At 55.6% G+C, this 15,742-nt stretch overlaps 1 protein-coding gene across 1 annotated transcript; it reads right to left on the reverse strand.

Moving 5' to 3' along the window:
• Positions 1–6,134: 6,134 nt before the first annotated feature.
• Positions 6,135–8,312, reverse strand: LOC120702212. Its single transcript, XM_039985942.1, has 2 exons — positions 7,708–8,312; positions 6,135–7,605 (listed from the first exon to the last, which is right to left on the reverse strand). Exons 1-2 carry the CDS (start codon positions 8,310–8,312, stop codon positions 6,135–6,137), a joined length of 2,076 nt encoding a protein of 691 aa, XP_039841876.1.
• Between the last annotated feature and the right edge of the window lie 7,430 nt (positions 8,313–15,742).

A 15,742-nucleotide genomic window follows, 5' to 3' on the forward strand; every position in this document is an offset into this window, starting at 1 on the left:
TGGAAATTTTGCTTCAGAAAAAAAAATTATTTAAAATATTTTTGCATCCAGAAACAAACTCAAGGTAAAAAAAATTGCATTCAAAAATAAAAAAACTTTGGTAATTTTTTAATTTGGGAATTTTTTTAAACTTTGCATAAAAAAAAGAAAAAAAACACAGCTACTACCCCCGGGGCTCGCCGCCGCCGGGGGTGAGCTCGCGAGCGGACCTCCCCGCGGCCGCCGCCGCTGCCGGGGGTGAGCGCGTGGGTGGATCTCCCCTGTCCGCTGCCGACGCACTGCGGCGGGGCTCCTCGCGGGCCGCCGCCGACGCGCCGCGGGCGGGGCTCCCCGCGGGCCGCCGCCGACGCGCCGCGGGCGGGGCTCCCCGCGGGCCGCCGCCGACGCGCCGCGGGCGGGGCTCCCCGCGGGCCGCCGCCGTTAACGCGCCGCGGGCGGGGCTCCCCCGCGGGCCGCCGCCGCCGAGGCGCCGCGCTTCGGACTCCCCGCGGTCCGCCGCGGACTCCCCGTCCCGCCGCCGCCGAGCTCGCGGGCGGAGCTCCCCGCCGCGCCGAGGATGTAGGAGGAAGGAGAGGGGGGGCTGCAGGAGGAAGGAGAATGGGGGAGGGGCGCGGGAGATGGATCTGAGAGAGAGGGACGGAGGAAGGAGAAGATGGGAGGCTGCGGGAGGAAGGAGGGGAGGTGCCCTGCGGGATCTAGCAAAGAGGTGGTAGTGGGTGGTGGGTCCCGCCATGTGGGAGGTGTTGAAAAAATCGACCGCACGGAAGAGAAGTCACGGTTGACTGTAGAATCAGCATCGCGGTGGCGTAGCCTAATGCCATTACCATCAGCTCTTACGGGTCCATGCAAGCTAATGAGGTACTGGATCCAAGGACTTAAGGCCAACACGTCTGAACCGCTCATAGACTTGCCAGGATACCCGGACAATGTGAGACCGGATGGGAAGGGAGGATATTGGGTAGCACTATATTGGGAGAAGTACGAGCTTCTGTTTGGTTTGGACAGACTCTTGCTATTAGAATCGGCGCCAAGGTGAAAAGCGACAAGAGATGAAGCGAGCCAAGAACGTGAGGCCAACCGAAGCGGTGGAGAGAGGGGCGGGCCCCATTGAATTCAAGGGTGAATACCCATTATTTTTTATCAAAAAGTTTATATATATAGTCTATCTTATGTATTTGATTGAAAAAAACAAAAATAATACAACAAAACAGGCTTCAGGTGTCCCAATCTCTACTTTGGCTCAAAAATCTAGCAGCCCAGCTCCCCCCGCCGGCCCACACAAGCTCATGCGGCCCAAAAACCATGCTCCAGACCGGTGCCCCGCTCTGACACGTGGAACCTATATATATTCTGAATTTTTTTTAATCATCTTCTAGTGTTTGAGATTCGTGCAAACATCTACCACCATTGGATCTCCACAGTAAAACCTAGCCCACCGTCTCCTTCCTCCCGTGAAGCCCGCGCCGCTGCGCCCGCCACCCCGCCCGCCTTCGCCCCCGGCCGCCGCAGCCCCCGGCTCCCGTCGCGCCCGGCCGACGCGGCCCTCCCCTGCACCGCCGCCGCGGCCATGCTCCGCGCCGCCCGCGGCCCTCCTGTACCCCGGCCGCCACTGCCCCTGCTCCCGTCTCTCCGCGCCACCCGCGGCCCTCCCCTGCATCGCCGCCGCCGTTGCGCCCTCGCGGCCGCCCGCCGGCCGCCTCTCCGCGCGCGCCTGACTGCCCGCGGGGAGCGCTGCCGCCGGCGCCGGAGTCCGGAGAGGAAGCCCATACCCCCTCCAAAAAAATGTTGACGTAGGATTAATAAATGTTGAATCTATTATATCCAAATGTTGAAATAGTTTATAAGAGATGTTGAATCCATTATGTCAAAATATTGAAATATTTTTAGATAATGTTGAATCTAATTTGGGCTTAATGGGCTTTATAGATACATAGATTATTCATCTTTCAGAAGTTATATAGGGACACCCGCTCTGACCCGTGGATCCTATATATCTTCCGGTAGATTTTTTCTTACTCACCTTCCAGTGTTTGAGATTCGTGCAACCATCTATAACCGTTGGATCAATACACCCAAACCCAAACCCTCACCCCCTCTCTCACCCGCGCTCCCTCCCCTGCCCCCGCCGCAACCCACGCCGACCCGTGCCGCCGCACTCGCACAGCGCCGCCGGCCCTCTCCTGCCCCACGCGTCGGCCCTCTCCTACCCTGCCACCGCGCGCTGCCCTGCCGTCGCTGCTCCACTGGGGCGCGCACCGCCGCTGCTCCGCGTGGGAGCGCACCGCCGCCCGCGCACTGATGCTCCGCTGCTGCTCCGCGCGGGAGCACGCCGCCGCCAGCCGCCGACGCTCCGCCGCCCGCCGCCAAAATACATGTGTTTTAGATTAGCAAATGGATTAAAAGTGTCAAATGTCATACATAGCAAAGGAATGATGTTTCAAGGGTCAATTTGGCGAACTCTATGTTTGGTGTCCTATAATTGAGAAGCACATTGTTTGAAGTCTTATTTTTGCAATTTTCTCCTGCCAGCAACATATAGCGCATGAGCGCGCGCCAATCACTAGTTTACCAATCATTCTTGCTTTGTTACATACTTATATAGTGCTGCAGCATTGTTAATTTAACAAATTTTTGGGTGCATACTCTCTAAGCTGCTGATTATCAATATGGCTCTTGGTGAGTAAATTGGGCACTTCAATAGAAAAATATATGGGTACTAACCCATTATAAGGCTTAAATAAGGTCTCAAAAAAAAGGCTTAAACAAGACCACATCACTACCAGAAACCCCTGGTTTGCCGAGTGCTTAACAGTTTGCCGAGTGCATTCCATCAGGCACTCGGCAAACAACTGATTTGCCGAGTGTAAAAAAGAAAACACTCGGCAAAGAAAAAACACTCGGCAAAATGTCCAATTTGCCGAGTGCCGGACATAATGCACTCGGCAAACAACCACAAAACACTCGGCAAACAACTACACTCAGGCAAAAAAATTAGCACGTGCCCGTCGGCAAACAACTGTTCTCTTTGTTAATATACTATACCAAATTAAAAAAAACTTCTTTCACTGCCCTCCAAATTCTTGTAAAACACGTTTGGTAAACGAATGGAAAGGAAAAAAAATAAAAGAAAGCTTGCCGAGTGCTGAGTGCTGTGATCAAGCACTCGTAAAGCTATTAATTGCCGAGTGCTAGATCACAACACTCGGCAAACTTTCTTCCTCCTTTCTTAAGCGCTGCTCACACCACCCATGCCCCCCACACAACACACCCACACCACAGAAGCTTCACGCCGTGCGCTGCCTCCACGCCGCTGCCGGCCTGCCTCCTCCACGCCGCACGCCGCCACGCCATCGCCACCACGCCTCCGTCCATGCCACCTACGCTCGGCACCGCTGCCCGCCATGGCCACCGCGTGAGCTCCTTGCCTCCTTCCTATCTCTCCCTCCAGCGCCCTCTTCGTTGCCGGGAGATGGCAGCACCAGCAGCTCCGCGGCCTTAACACTCACCAGTACCAGGTGCCCTCCAGTGGCGGCGGCGCGCGGGGCTCGGCCCTCTTCCTCCGGCGGTGGCGGCGCTCTGGGCCCGGCCCCCTTCCTCCAGCGGCGGCGGCGCGCGGGGCCCGGCCGCTTTCCTCCGGCGGCGGCGGCGCAAGGCTCACGGAGCTCCTCTCCCTCCTGTCTCTCCGGTGGTCCGGTGGTGCACGGAGCTCCTACGCAGCGGCCACGACGAGGGGGCGCGCGGCCGGCCTGCGCAGCAGCCGCGGCGGTCAAGGCGAGGGGCTGGCTGCAGCGGAGGCAGCATGGCAGTGTCGACCAAGAGCGTCGTGCTTTTTTTATTATTTTTTTCGAAAATCTTTGCCGAGTGTTAGATATAGCACTTAACAAAGTTTTCACCGAGTGTGCGATAGAAAACACTCGGCAAAGATGTTTTTGCCGAGTGCGTTTCGCCGAGCGCTACACTCGGCAAAGCCTTCGCCGGGTGTTTTTGGGGCTTTGCCGAGTGTCCCTGGCACTCGGCAAAGCTGCCGATTCCGGTAGTGTAGCTATATGGCCATACTTTCTGAAATCTAGAAATTGCTATATGGTCATGCTTTTCTGAATTCTTGATTTCATATGAAATGGAGAATGGAAGCCTGATTCTACTATTGGTTTCTTCTACATTTCAGATGCGTATAAGACTTTTTTTTGTGAAAGCGTATAAGACTTATTTGTTCTTTAAACAAATTGGTTTCCGTCAATTTAACTACACACAGTATTAAAACAACTTCCATATTTTTCGAAACAGCACAAACACAGACCATGGGACGGACTCCTACCATTTATGTTGTTGAGTACAACAGGATGGCGATCGAACATAACCAATGCAGGACACTAATTATAACATATTAGTGTTATTAGGTTGCCTCACATGATGAAAGTAATATTGAATCAGGATGGAAATTAAAATAGTACCATGAGACACTGAGACTTCCTAGCCAAGATTGTATCTCCATACATGAATGCAGCTTCTGATTCCGGCATTATAAACTCCACTGCAAAGATCATCTCTTCCTGACATGTTCCTTTGCAGCTCAGGCTTGGAGCAAACTAGGCGTGGATACTCAAGGGTGCGCCGTGCAGGAAGTCTGGAAGGTGCCGCGCCCAGCAACAATCCCGGCCAAGCACTACGACAGCTTTCTTCTGCTAGTATGCTGGAACCTGTGGAAGCACCGCAACGAGGTGGTGTTCAACAGCCTCCCCCCTTCGCATGAGAGACTCTGGTGTGCCTGCAAAACTGATGCTCGAGAATGGAGCTATAGGTGGAAGTCAGCAGACTACGCAGTGAACGAAGCCTGGTGTTTTCTCTTTTCGAATATGTAATCCCTTTCCAGTTTTTTGGCCCCCTGTTTTTCTCTAAATTTGCTGAAGACCAAGTGTAAAACTTTTGGCTTGCAAAAAGCCCGTTAATCAAAATTCAGGTGGGGGATGCTCTCCCCCCCCCCCCCCGGTGACCATCAAAAAAAAAAACTCCACTGCAACACGCTGTGCTCTGGTGCATCCTGATGACAGTAAAAGACACAAATCAAAGAATGCTAACATCAAGAGCAAGGAACTACTGAGAGTAAGCATTAGTCGTTAAGCTAATAGCATAAGAGAGCTTCGGGTAACTTCTCTGTTTTGTGCAGACGTACATATAGCAATCACTTCTGGAGATGTCATGAGTGGCCCAAGAATCCATGACACTATTGCTAAAAAGATTTGTCAGTGACACATCTGCACATGAGAAAAATAGTCAGGCACTCCATCTGAACATCACTCTCCGGTTGTAAGTCCACTCATATTTACAATATCTATGCCCTTCTGAGTTTGTTTTGATCTTGTACATATCGCAGAAGGTTGAGGGAGGTAGGGTTAGGAAGGTGTATACTCGAAGCTGGATCAATACAAGCCATCGGATTAAAATCAAGTGGTATTAAATTAGACGAATTTTGGCTACTATATCTGCCCACAGACAAACTTAGAGTATCTTCAAGAGTCTTTCTAAATTTCACTCTCTAAATCATCATTTAGAGAGTCATCTACGTAAAAATCGTTTTCTATATATTTTCACTCTCCAACAACTTTTCTATATCTTGTTTACACTCTAGAGAGTCATTTCGCTATCTATCTTTGGCTAGCGAGAAATCCGGAATAGATAATAGCTATATTTGGGTAACCATTTAGAAAAGGTCTTGGAAAGTATTTTTCTATCAAAATCTCTATTCCTCATAATTGGGATGGATAGAGAGTCTCTTGGAGTTGCTCTTACTAGTATGGCCCTTGAGTAAGAGGGAACTATATGTATTGACGATTGACCAGTTCCAGCAAGAATGTTGCACGAGTAAGGCAGGTAGCAAATGCAAAAGTTGGGCCAACCTTGTTGCGGCAGCTGCTGGCAGGATCGATCATGCTTGCACAAGAACAAATGAGAAACAATTTTAGTTTCACGAAGCACCTAATTGAACTGGAGAAAGGGCAAACAGAGGCTCTAAGAGCAGTTCAGAACGAAAATGCTAATCATCACCTATCCGGCATTAATTGGTGCATACATCGGATTTATGCAGAACATTGACGCACGGAATTCAGACTATCCAGGAGCAGCCCTCACGGCTTTGATCAATCAAACACGGCAAGCTTCTGGTACTCCTCGCCGGCGATCGCTGCATTCATGACAGCCTCCGGGTTCACCACGCCGTCGTTCTCCAAGAAGAGCTTGACGAAGTTCTTGGAGAACCCGCTCACCATGGCGACCCCTGGCTGCGTCGACGTCACGGGCGTGGAGCGCGAGTCCCGCAGGTTCCAGAACACGATCTGTGGCACCACGTCGCCGTACCCGGCGTCCTGGAACTTGCGGCAGATGGCCTCGTAGTCAGTCTCCCACCGGTTCGCCGATGCTTGGTCGAACTCCATGTCGCTGAACACGAACACGGTCCTGATCATCTTCTCCCGTGGCAGCTGGGCGTCCACCGCCGTGCGGAGGATGCGGTCGAAGACCGCCTGGAAGTTGGTGTTATATCCCCAATCCATCCGCTGCACGAACCTCAGCTTCTCCTGGAGGGTTTTCCCTTTGATCATGTGGATCTCCGGACTGTGGCTGAAGGTGATCACCCTACCCGCCCACGGCTTCTCGCTGAGCTCCGAGATGAGCAAGCCCAGCGCGACGCACACCTCCATCGGCGTGCCGCTCATGCTCCCGGACACGTCGCAGACGGCGATGCAGTTGCTCAGCGAGCCCTTCTTGCGGAGGTCGTCCACCATGCGGCGCCACTGCAGCTCCGACACGTCGTCCTTCTCGCCGCGGTAGGCCGCGGCGGCGATCTCGTGGGGCAGGAGCGCGCCGGCCGCGATCTTGGCCTTGCCCGCCGCCACGTCCTCGAGGTACTTGCCGAAGCGCACGTCGTCGTGCTTCTTGAACAGGGCCTTGTAGCGCCTCATGGCCACCGAGGCGACGCGGGTGTAGGGCAGCTCGGACCACCGCTGGGCGCTCATGTACACCTCGGGGAGCTCGAGGACCTTGCGCAGCGGCACCAGCACCTCGCGGCGGAGACGGTGGAGCACCTGGTAGGAGTAGTGCTCCTCTGACAGGCCCACGTAGTCGGGGGTGGAGTCGCGCGGGAAGAGGCGGCGGGCGATGGCCTCGCAGAGCAGCGTCGAGCGGTCGAACGACGAGCCCGGCGTGGGGCACCACTTGGCCGCGAGCCCGATCTTCCTCTTCTTGCCGCCGGGCGCGAGCTGCTTGAGGTCGGAGGCGAGGAGGTCGGCGAAGAAGTCGGCCACGCAGTCGAACAGGAAGCGGTAGGCGCGGTCGCCGTAGTACATCTCCAGCGACTGCACGGCGAGCTTGGCCACCTTCAGCACCTTCTTGGTGACCTTCTTCTTCGTCGCAGTCGCGGTCGCGGCCACCTCCTCCTTCATTGGCGATGGCACCGCGTCTTGATCCGCCGCCTCCTGCAGCGGCGTCTTCTGATCCAGATCCACCTCCATCGCCTCGGGCCTCTGCTGCTCCACCTCCATCGCCTGCTCAGGCTCGTCGGTCTCCACCGGGGCCACGGCGGCCGCCTTCCTGCCTCGCTTGGACATGGTCTTCCTGGTGGTGGTGAGCGCGGCGGCCACGTAGTCGGCGAGCGTGGGCGCGGACAGGGCGGCGGGCGTGGGCGCGGACGGGGCCGGCGGCGCGGCCTGGAGCAACTCGCCGGCGCGGCGCCGCCTCCGATTGGCCAGCTGCGCGACGCGGACCTTGAAGGCCCTGCGGCCCTTCTCGGCGTCGGCCCTGGCCCTGGCGACCGCGCGGACGTCGGCGCCGTGGACGAGGCGGTAGAGTAGCTCGGGGAAGTCCTTGAGGTAGCCGAACTCCGCAAGGGCCGGGACGTTGCAGGCGAGCGTGCGCGGGTGGCGGCCGTGCACCCAGAGCGCGGCGGCGTAGAACCCGTCGCGGTCGGACTTGCCCGTGCCGCGCACGCCGCGGAGGTTGGCGACGAGCCGGAGCGCCGTGAGCGGGTCGCTCGCCCAGGCCGCCGCCACGAGCCCCCGCACGCGGTCCGGCGGGGTGCCCGGGACCACCTGGAAGAAGAGGTCCAGGCAGGGGTTGCCGGAGGCCGCGTAGGTGGCGGAGCCGTTCTCGGTGCGCGTCTTGTTGGGCGGCAGCCCCGCCTTGGCGGGCGCGTCGTCGTTGAAGCCGGCGTCGAGGAGGTCGAGGAAGGGGTGGGACGCGGGGGCCTCGGCGTCGGCGTCGGCGGCCGCGAGCGTCGGGCGGGCACCGCGGATCACGGGAGGGCCGAGGAGGGCTGGCGCCATGGCAAGGAGGGGATCGATCGGATGGGATGGGATCGGAGAGGAGCGGTTAGGGTTTAGGGGTGGATTCGGCTGCTGGATGCGGATGGATCGGCAATGTCTCGCTACTATATAGGAAGGAGGACTTGCTGCCAGGTGGATGCGTTTGGTCGGTGGAATTTGATCTCGAATCGAGGCCGTTTGTTTGAACCGTCGTAGCAGGTTGACGGCTCAGATCGGCTCGGTGTCCGTGATTAACGCGCGCTGCGTGTCCGTGATTAACGCGCGCTGCCGTTGGGCTGATGACTCATCAGGAGTAAGTTCAGAGTTGTGCATTCGGCCCAAAAAAAAAAGTTCAGAGTTGTGCAGGATGAACGGAAGGTTCCTACTGTGTGGTATACTGGTGTGTGATGATGTTTCGCTTCAGAATTCCGGGAGGCTCGGCCACTCGATTTGTTTGCTACTTTGCTAGCCATTTGCACGTAGGGCAGCTTTCTCTGAATCTACATGTAATCTCTGTAGTATTTTTAATTAATCTGTCTTAGAATTAATAAAGTTCAGGCAACCCAGGGCTTGCCGTAGTTTCTTTCAAAAAAAAATTGCGCGTAGGGTGTGTGCTATATGAATCTCGCTGAGTTCATCGTATGATATCCAACTCTAGCAGGCAAGCTTGTGTTTGTGAAGCGGCGAGAAAAAAAAAAGGTGATGCCCGCGAGGGGTGCAGCGTCGTCGGTTGGATGGTGTTTGTGCAGAACACACCACGACGACATGCATGTTAGCGCCATGGCCGCTAGAGCTGAGGAAGAAGAGTAGAAGACCGTTCGCTTCGGATAAACGACAAAGGCAAATAATTGAAGAGGACGTTGCATTTCGTCCTAGAAATTGTAACTCCTAAAACTCTCTGGTCATTTCAGGGCCACTATTGAAAATAGAAAATGAAATCAGGTGGGGGATTCTCTCCCCCTCGGTTGACCCCTCAAAAACAAATAGTTGAAGAGGACGTGGCATTTCGTCTCGTCAGCTATAAAAGAGATTCGAACGTAACAGGGGCGGAGCTACGTGGTGGTGTAGGGGTTGGCTGACCCCGACGATTTCCGCAGATCTTTTATACCCAACTTATTTTCACCGTGTTTGTGACGGAACCGCCAAATTAAAACTTTAATTAAGCGTAATGGCCGTTATTTAAACACATTAGTCACATTCACTTAATGATTTAATTTGGCGATCCTTTCTCAACCCACGGCCCGATCAAAACATCACCAGTAGTCCCACACCAAGGAGGGCGCAGATGGTACAAGCACATCATAATACTTAAAAATACAAACACCATATGAGTACAAAACATTAAGTTTTACAACCCGAGTTCAAATATACATATAATTTACAAGAGTTGCATAATTTACAAACTTTACAAACGATGTACTGAAGTTCGAATAGACTAGATCCTACAACTACACTAGCCTGCAAAAGCCCTGATTAATCATGACCGGACAGACCGGTACACCCAACCGGCTGGACCGGTCGGCACTACCCTGCCGACACCACCGGTCAGACCGGTCTGCGCAAAACAGAAAAGCTGAACACTCTGCCCTCAAGAGTACAACCCGACAATCCCCTAATCTAAGGGCCTCGCTCCACCACCTTCCACCCCTCTGCATCCCGGCGGATGAGCTTGACACAGCAGGGGCAGAAGTCAACGTCTGGGTGTCCTGAAAGAATTGTGGCAACAAACCCTGAGTATACTAATACTCAGCAAGACTTATCCGTCTATTGGGTATACTTAGCCCACATATTCTAGACATGCAAGCTTTTTGGCTAGGAGTTGGTTTTGCGGAAAAGAAGCAATTACAAGTGAGTCCTTATTTTTCCACATTTTAGCTTCAATATAAAGTAATCAATTTACTAATCCTCTATGATTTGCAAATCTACAGCAATCATGGTGAACAAATCAATAATTAGATAATATCAGCCCGCATGTCATCTCTTTTAATTCATTTCCTTGCTACGATGTGACCAAGAGATCAAGGCTCTCATGACCGCGAGACACGGCGAATCGATCCGATTTAACCTTGCAAGGTGGACCTAACCAACACGGCACGCAAAAGCCCCGTCGGATCCCACGCACCAACTTTTCCCCTCCCCGCCTCGAACTACAGGAACCAGCCCAACGACATATGGTCAACCGAGCTCAACGTGAGACCACCAAAAGTAAACATATGCATCCCCAACTCTCCGCGACTACTCGACCACCCCAGGAGTTGGGTGCGGGTTCCTGTACTTTCGAAGCGAAGCATTACTCGGCTTACCGGTTTCGACTACCTCCTACTCCTGGTATGCGGTTAGTACAGTTCAATCCCCAATCAGCACAGCCAACAACGGAACGGTCCTTAATCAACCCAGATGGGGCTACACATTCCCCCATCCGGTCTCCCAACCCATACCTTCCATCTTGAATATAATGATTCATATATTGTAATACAAAGACATCCTATATCTCGCGAGTGACAGAATTATCACTCGACTTCTATCGAGCCCTATTAAGCATAGCTATGCTAACGGCCTATTCATACTAGTATAAGGCCCAGAAAAACCTAGGAATCATGCAACTAAGGTTTCAAACAATTCCTAAACCTAATGCACAAATATTAGAGACATATATAGGTGACATAATTTAAAATAGTAGGATGTGCACCGGGGCTTGCCTTCGGGTTTGTCGTGTACCGCGATTAGGGATACCCTAATCGGGGTTCTAAGACCACCCTAAAAACGCAAAACACATATTAGGCAACTGAGCCCACGAAGACCCACAGCCTCATTCCCAATCTGGAAGAAAGAAAGGGACTCAAAGAAGACCAGCACGCGGCCCATCCACACCCCCCTCGGACCTGCGGGATGATCTCCGCCTCGCTCGAGGGCTCCCATCGAGACCCTCGACTGCGCCCCGCATCTCCGCCTCGCTCGAGGGTAGCGAACCTACCCTCGAGCGGGCGAAACATCTCCGCCTTGCTCGAGGGTAGCGAACCTGCCCTCGAGCAGGACAAATCATCTCCGCCTCACTCGAGGCCACCCGTCGACGTAAAGGACAAACGGCCCTTCCGCTCACCCGCCCGTCGTACGGAGGCATTAAATGCCAACCACTCCTCCACAGCGCAGACAAACGGCGTCAGGCCGCCATTCCCCACAGTGGGTGTGACCGGAGTCCCGTCCTCCAACTCCGGTCACTGCTCCGCCATCCCGGACGCTGTGGCAGCACTGTGGAACCTGCGACGCGGGACGAGACGTGATCGGCACAGTTCCTGTTACTATTCTACCAACTCCGGCTGTCCGGACTCCACTTCACCACACGTATGGCCCCGGGCCGGCCCCCTGCTCGGGAAGGGGTCCGGCGTCGCCACGTGCCCCTCAAGGAGGGACGCTCAGCGCTAGCAGCCGGAGGCCCGGACCTCCCCCCTTGAGGGGTCCGGGATCTCCACGTGACTCCCGGACCTCCTTGGTGCACGCGCCAGCACTCCGTTCAGGGGGGTCCGGGACCGCCACGCGCCCCATCACCGCTGGCGCACATATATACGCAAGACCCTGACCTGCATGGCTCATGGAGCGCCACCACGCCACATCTGGAGAACTGTACACCCTACAGCGACGACCACGCTGACTGCTGGGGCAGGCAAGACGCCGGCGCGATCTCCGCAAGACAAGGACGATACCCAAGACAACTACCACGCCCGACGTCATGCCCCACAGTGTACTTTCCACAGTGCTCGACCACTGCACCCCCGCGATTCGGGGGAAACCGACGACTTCCACGTTCCCCTGCGCATGTACACCATCCCTCCTTGTGACTATAAAAGGAGGAGGCGTGCTTCCTTGAAAGGGGACGTTCGCGATCATCGTCACGCAATCCGACCACTCGATAGAACACAACACTCAGCACCCGATATTGGCACTCGCCTCAATCAACTTCTCCTCTAGCAGAGACTTGGGAGCTTCCCTCCCTCTCTCGCCTCGCCTGTACCCCCTACTACAGGCACCTCCGGTGCAAGATAATACAATGCCCTCGCACACCCCCTTTGCTGAACGTACGGCCCTGTGGCCGGAACCAGGATAAACCCGTGCGTTACTGTGTTGCCTCTTGCATCAACATCTGGGACGAGGAAACACGCAGCATTACTAGTTGGGATCCGGACCGCCGAGTCAGGACACCGACAGTTGGTGCGCCAGGTAGGGGCTCGCTGCGTGATGTTTTCTCTTTTGTTCCCATTTGATCTCCAGGGATGGCGAGCAGATCTAACCCATTCCCCATGGGCGTCTTGGATCCGCTCCCAGCAGGATACGTGATCTGGTTCGGGAGTCTCAAGTTCAGAGCAACCGGCAACGGTTACCTCATGGAGCTCCTCTCGCCTAGACGCAACCCGGACACTCCGACTTTACCAGCCCGGCGCAACAGGCGCTTGGGCTAGCATTCGCGACAAGCGCGCACAGAGCGGCGCGCCTCATCTCCCCCATGTGGGTTGAGGTTGCCATGTCACGGCTCAGCATCGCGGCCGATGGGGCCACCGCTTCGTCATCATGAGCTTCGGCGTCAGCAGCGCCGGCACCATCATCGACTGCAGCCCTGGTGCCTCCCAGGGTGGTGCGACTGCGGCGTCGCCCTTCCCCATCGGGATGCGCAACACTGCGTCCTACGCTTCTTCATCCAGCACCAACTTTGCCGAGTACGAGGATTTGCCGGGTCATCATCTCCTGACGATCCGCAGCCTTATCGCATCATCTCCAAATGACTCCTACCCCGAGACGGCGAGCTCGATCGCCGACGACATCAACTTCTTCATGGACAACTTCACGGCCGAGGAGGCCGAGAACTACTCCGGGGTCCGCGACCCCGACACTTTCCGCTCGTTCCAGCTGGCGACGGCTTACTGCCTCACCTGCTCCGAGGACTCCAGCGAGGGGGGTTACGATCCTGTTCGGGAGTGCTTCATGGTCCAGCTCGCGGACGGGCAAGAGCACAACGCTCCGGGTGACGACGGGAATGGAGGGACAGACGCGCAGGCGAACCAACCGGTGGCGCCACCTGCGGCCCGTTCTTCTTCGTCGAGCTCGGCGGCGCGGCAGACACAGCTGGCGCAGCTCAAGGAGCTTCGAGCCAAGCTCGACGAGCAGCGTCAGCAGACTCATGAGCTATGCACCGAACTCGAGCAACAGCGCACCACGGATGGCGCACATGCCCAGGCGGCGGCAAGCGTTGCCCGGGAGCGGATCCTTGCAGTTGACAACGTCGACAAACTTCCGGAATTGAAAATAGCCGGCGAAAAACTCGTCGTTGCGGCCTACCTACTCCAAGCGATGCCCGAGCCGTCGACGACTTCGGGTCGCAACCTGCGCCGCGAAGCACAGGCGCTCATCGAGCAATCTGCTGTGCAGCAGGCCGAGAGCTCTGTGTCTCGTATGCGCTCGATAGCCCCGAAGCAGCCCGGTGGGACTGCACGCCAGGACCACGAAGCCTCGGCGCACACTCCGCCAGGGGGGAAGGGAAAGGCAGCCGTAGTGCACGACGCGAAGGCACCCTCGGTGCACGACCGCATCGGAAAGGCTCCCACAAGGTAGCGACTCCACGACACGTGCGGGCATGCCGGCGATGGCGATGCCCGCTACATCATCAACGGCAGGAAGTACACCCCTCGACGGGGTGGACGCTTTGACCCCGAGCACGACTACGCTTCGACCCCGGCAGGAAGTACATCATCAAAGAAGTATTCCATCCCGAGTGGCTAGCTAATCCTGTATTAGTGAAGAAAAAGAACGGGAGTTGGCGGATGTGCGTAGACTACACTAGTTTAAATAAAGTATGTCCGAAGGTTCCCTTTCCTTTGCCATCATTGATCAAATCGTAGATTCAACTGCAGGATGTGAAATTTTATCCTTTCTTGATGCTTACTCCGGTTACCACCAAATTAAGATGAAAGAGTCCGACCAGCTCGCGACTTCTTTTATCACGCCTTCGGCATGTACTGCTACGTCACGATGCCCTTTGGCCTCAGAAACACCGAAGCTACATATCAGTGGTGTATGCTCCATGTTTTCGGGGACCATCTCGGGCGGAACGTAGAGGCATATGTCGACGACATCATTGTAAAATCCAGGAAGGCGGACAACCTAGTTGCCGATCTCAGGATCACATTCGATTGCATAAGGGCTAAAGGGGTAAGACTCAATCCCGAGAAGTGCGTGTTCGGAGTCCCTCGAGGCATGCTCTTGGGCTTCATTGTCTCCCGGCGGGGCATTGAACCCAACCCTAACAAAGTCTCGGCCATCACTCGGATGAGACCGATCCGAGACCTAAAGGGGGTACAGAGGGTCATGGGATGCCTAGCGTCCCTCAGCCGGTTCATCTCGCATCTCGGCGAGAAAGGCTTACCCCTGTACCGACTCCTGAGGAAGACCGAGTGCTTCACGTGGACCCCCGATGCTCAAGAAGCCCTCAACAGGCTGAAGGCATCACTCACTCACGCCCCCATTCTCACTCCACCCGCGGATGGCGAGCCCCTCTATCTGTACGTAGCCGCGACGACCCAAGTGGTCAGCGCGGTGGTCGTTGTCGAAAGACAAGAGGAGGGCCATACTCTGCCCGTCCAACAGCCGGTGTACTACATCAGCGAAGTGTTGTCTGAAACTAAGACACGCTATCCATAGATTCAGAAGCTGCTATACGTGGTGGTTTTGGCACGGCGCAAGCTGCGCCACTACTTCGAAGCCCATCCCATCACCGTGGTCTCGTCCTTCCCTTTGGGAGAGATAGTCCGCAACAGGGAAGCTGATGGTAGAATTTCCAAATGGTCCGTGGAGCTGATGGGAGAAACTCTCACCTACGCCCCCCGCAAAGCGATCAAGTCCCAAGTCTTGGCTGACTTTGTGGCTGAGTGGACAGACACTCAGCTACCCCCACCACAGATCCAGGCCGAATGTTGGACCATGTACTTCGACGGGTCGGTGATGAAATCCGGCGCCGGTGCCGGCCTCCTCTTCATCTCACCCCTCGGAGATCACATGCGGTACGTGATACGCTTGCACTTCCCTGCGTCTAACAATATGGCGGAGTACGAGGCCCTCCTCAGTGACCTCCGCATCGCCATCGAGCTCGGCGTCAAATGCCTCGACGTGCGCGGAGATTCTCAACTCATCATCGACCAAGTAATGAAGGAGTCTAGTTGCCACGACCCGAAGATGGAGGCATACTGTAAAGCAGTGCGCCGCCTCGAGGACAAATTTGATGGCCTAGAACTAAATCACGTCCCGCGCAAGTACAACGAGGATGCCGACGAACTGGCCAAGATCGCGTCGGGGCGGACCACCGTCCCCCCGAACATCTTTGCTCGCGACGTCACCAAGCCCTCCGTCGAATTCAAGGATCCGGCGGAGCCAAGCCCCTCAACCGCCGGGCCCTCCGGTGGGAACCC

This window comes from Panicum virgatum, chromosome 4K, assembly GCF_016808335.1.
Source record: "Panicum virgatum strain AP13 chromosome 4K, P.virgatum_v5, whole genome shotgun sequence".
In the NCBI taxonomy this organism is placed as follows: Eukaryota; Viridiplantae; Streptophyta; class Magnoliopsida; order Poales; family Poaceae; genus Panicum; species Panicum virgatum.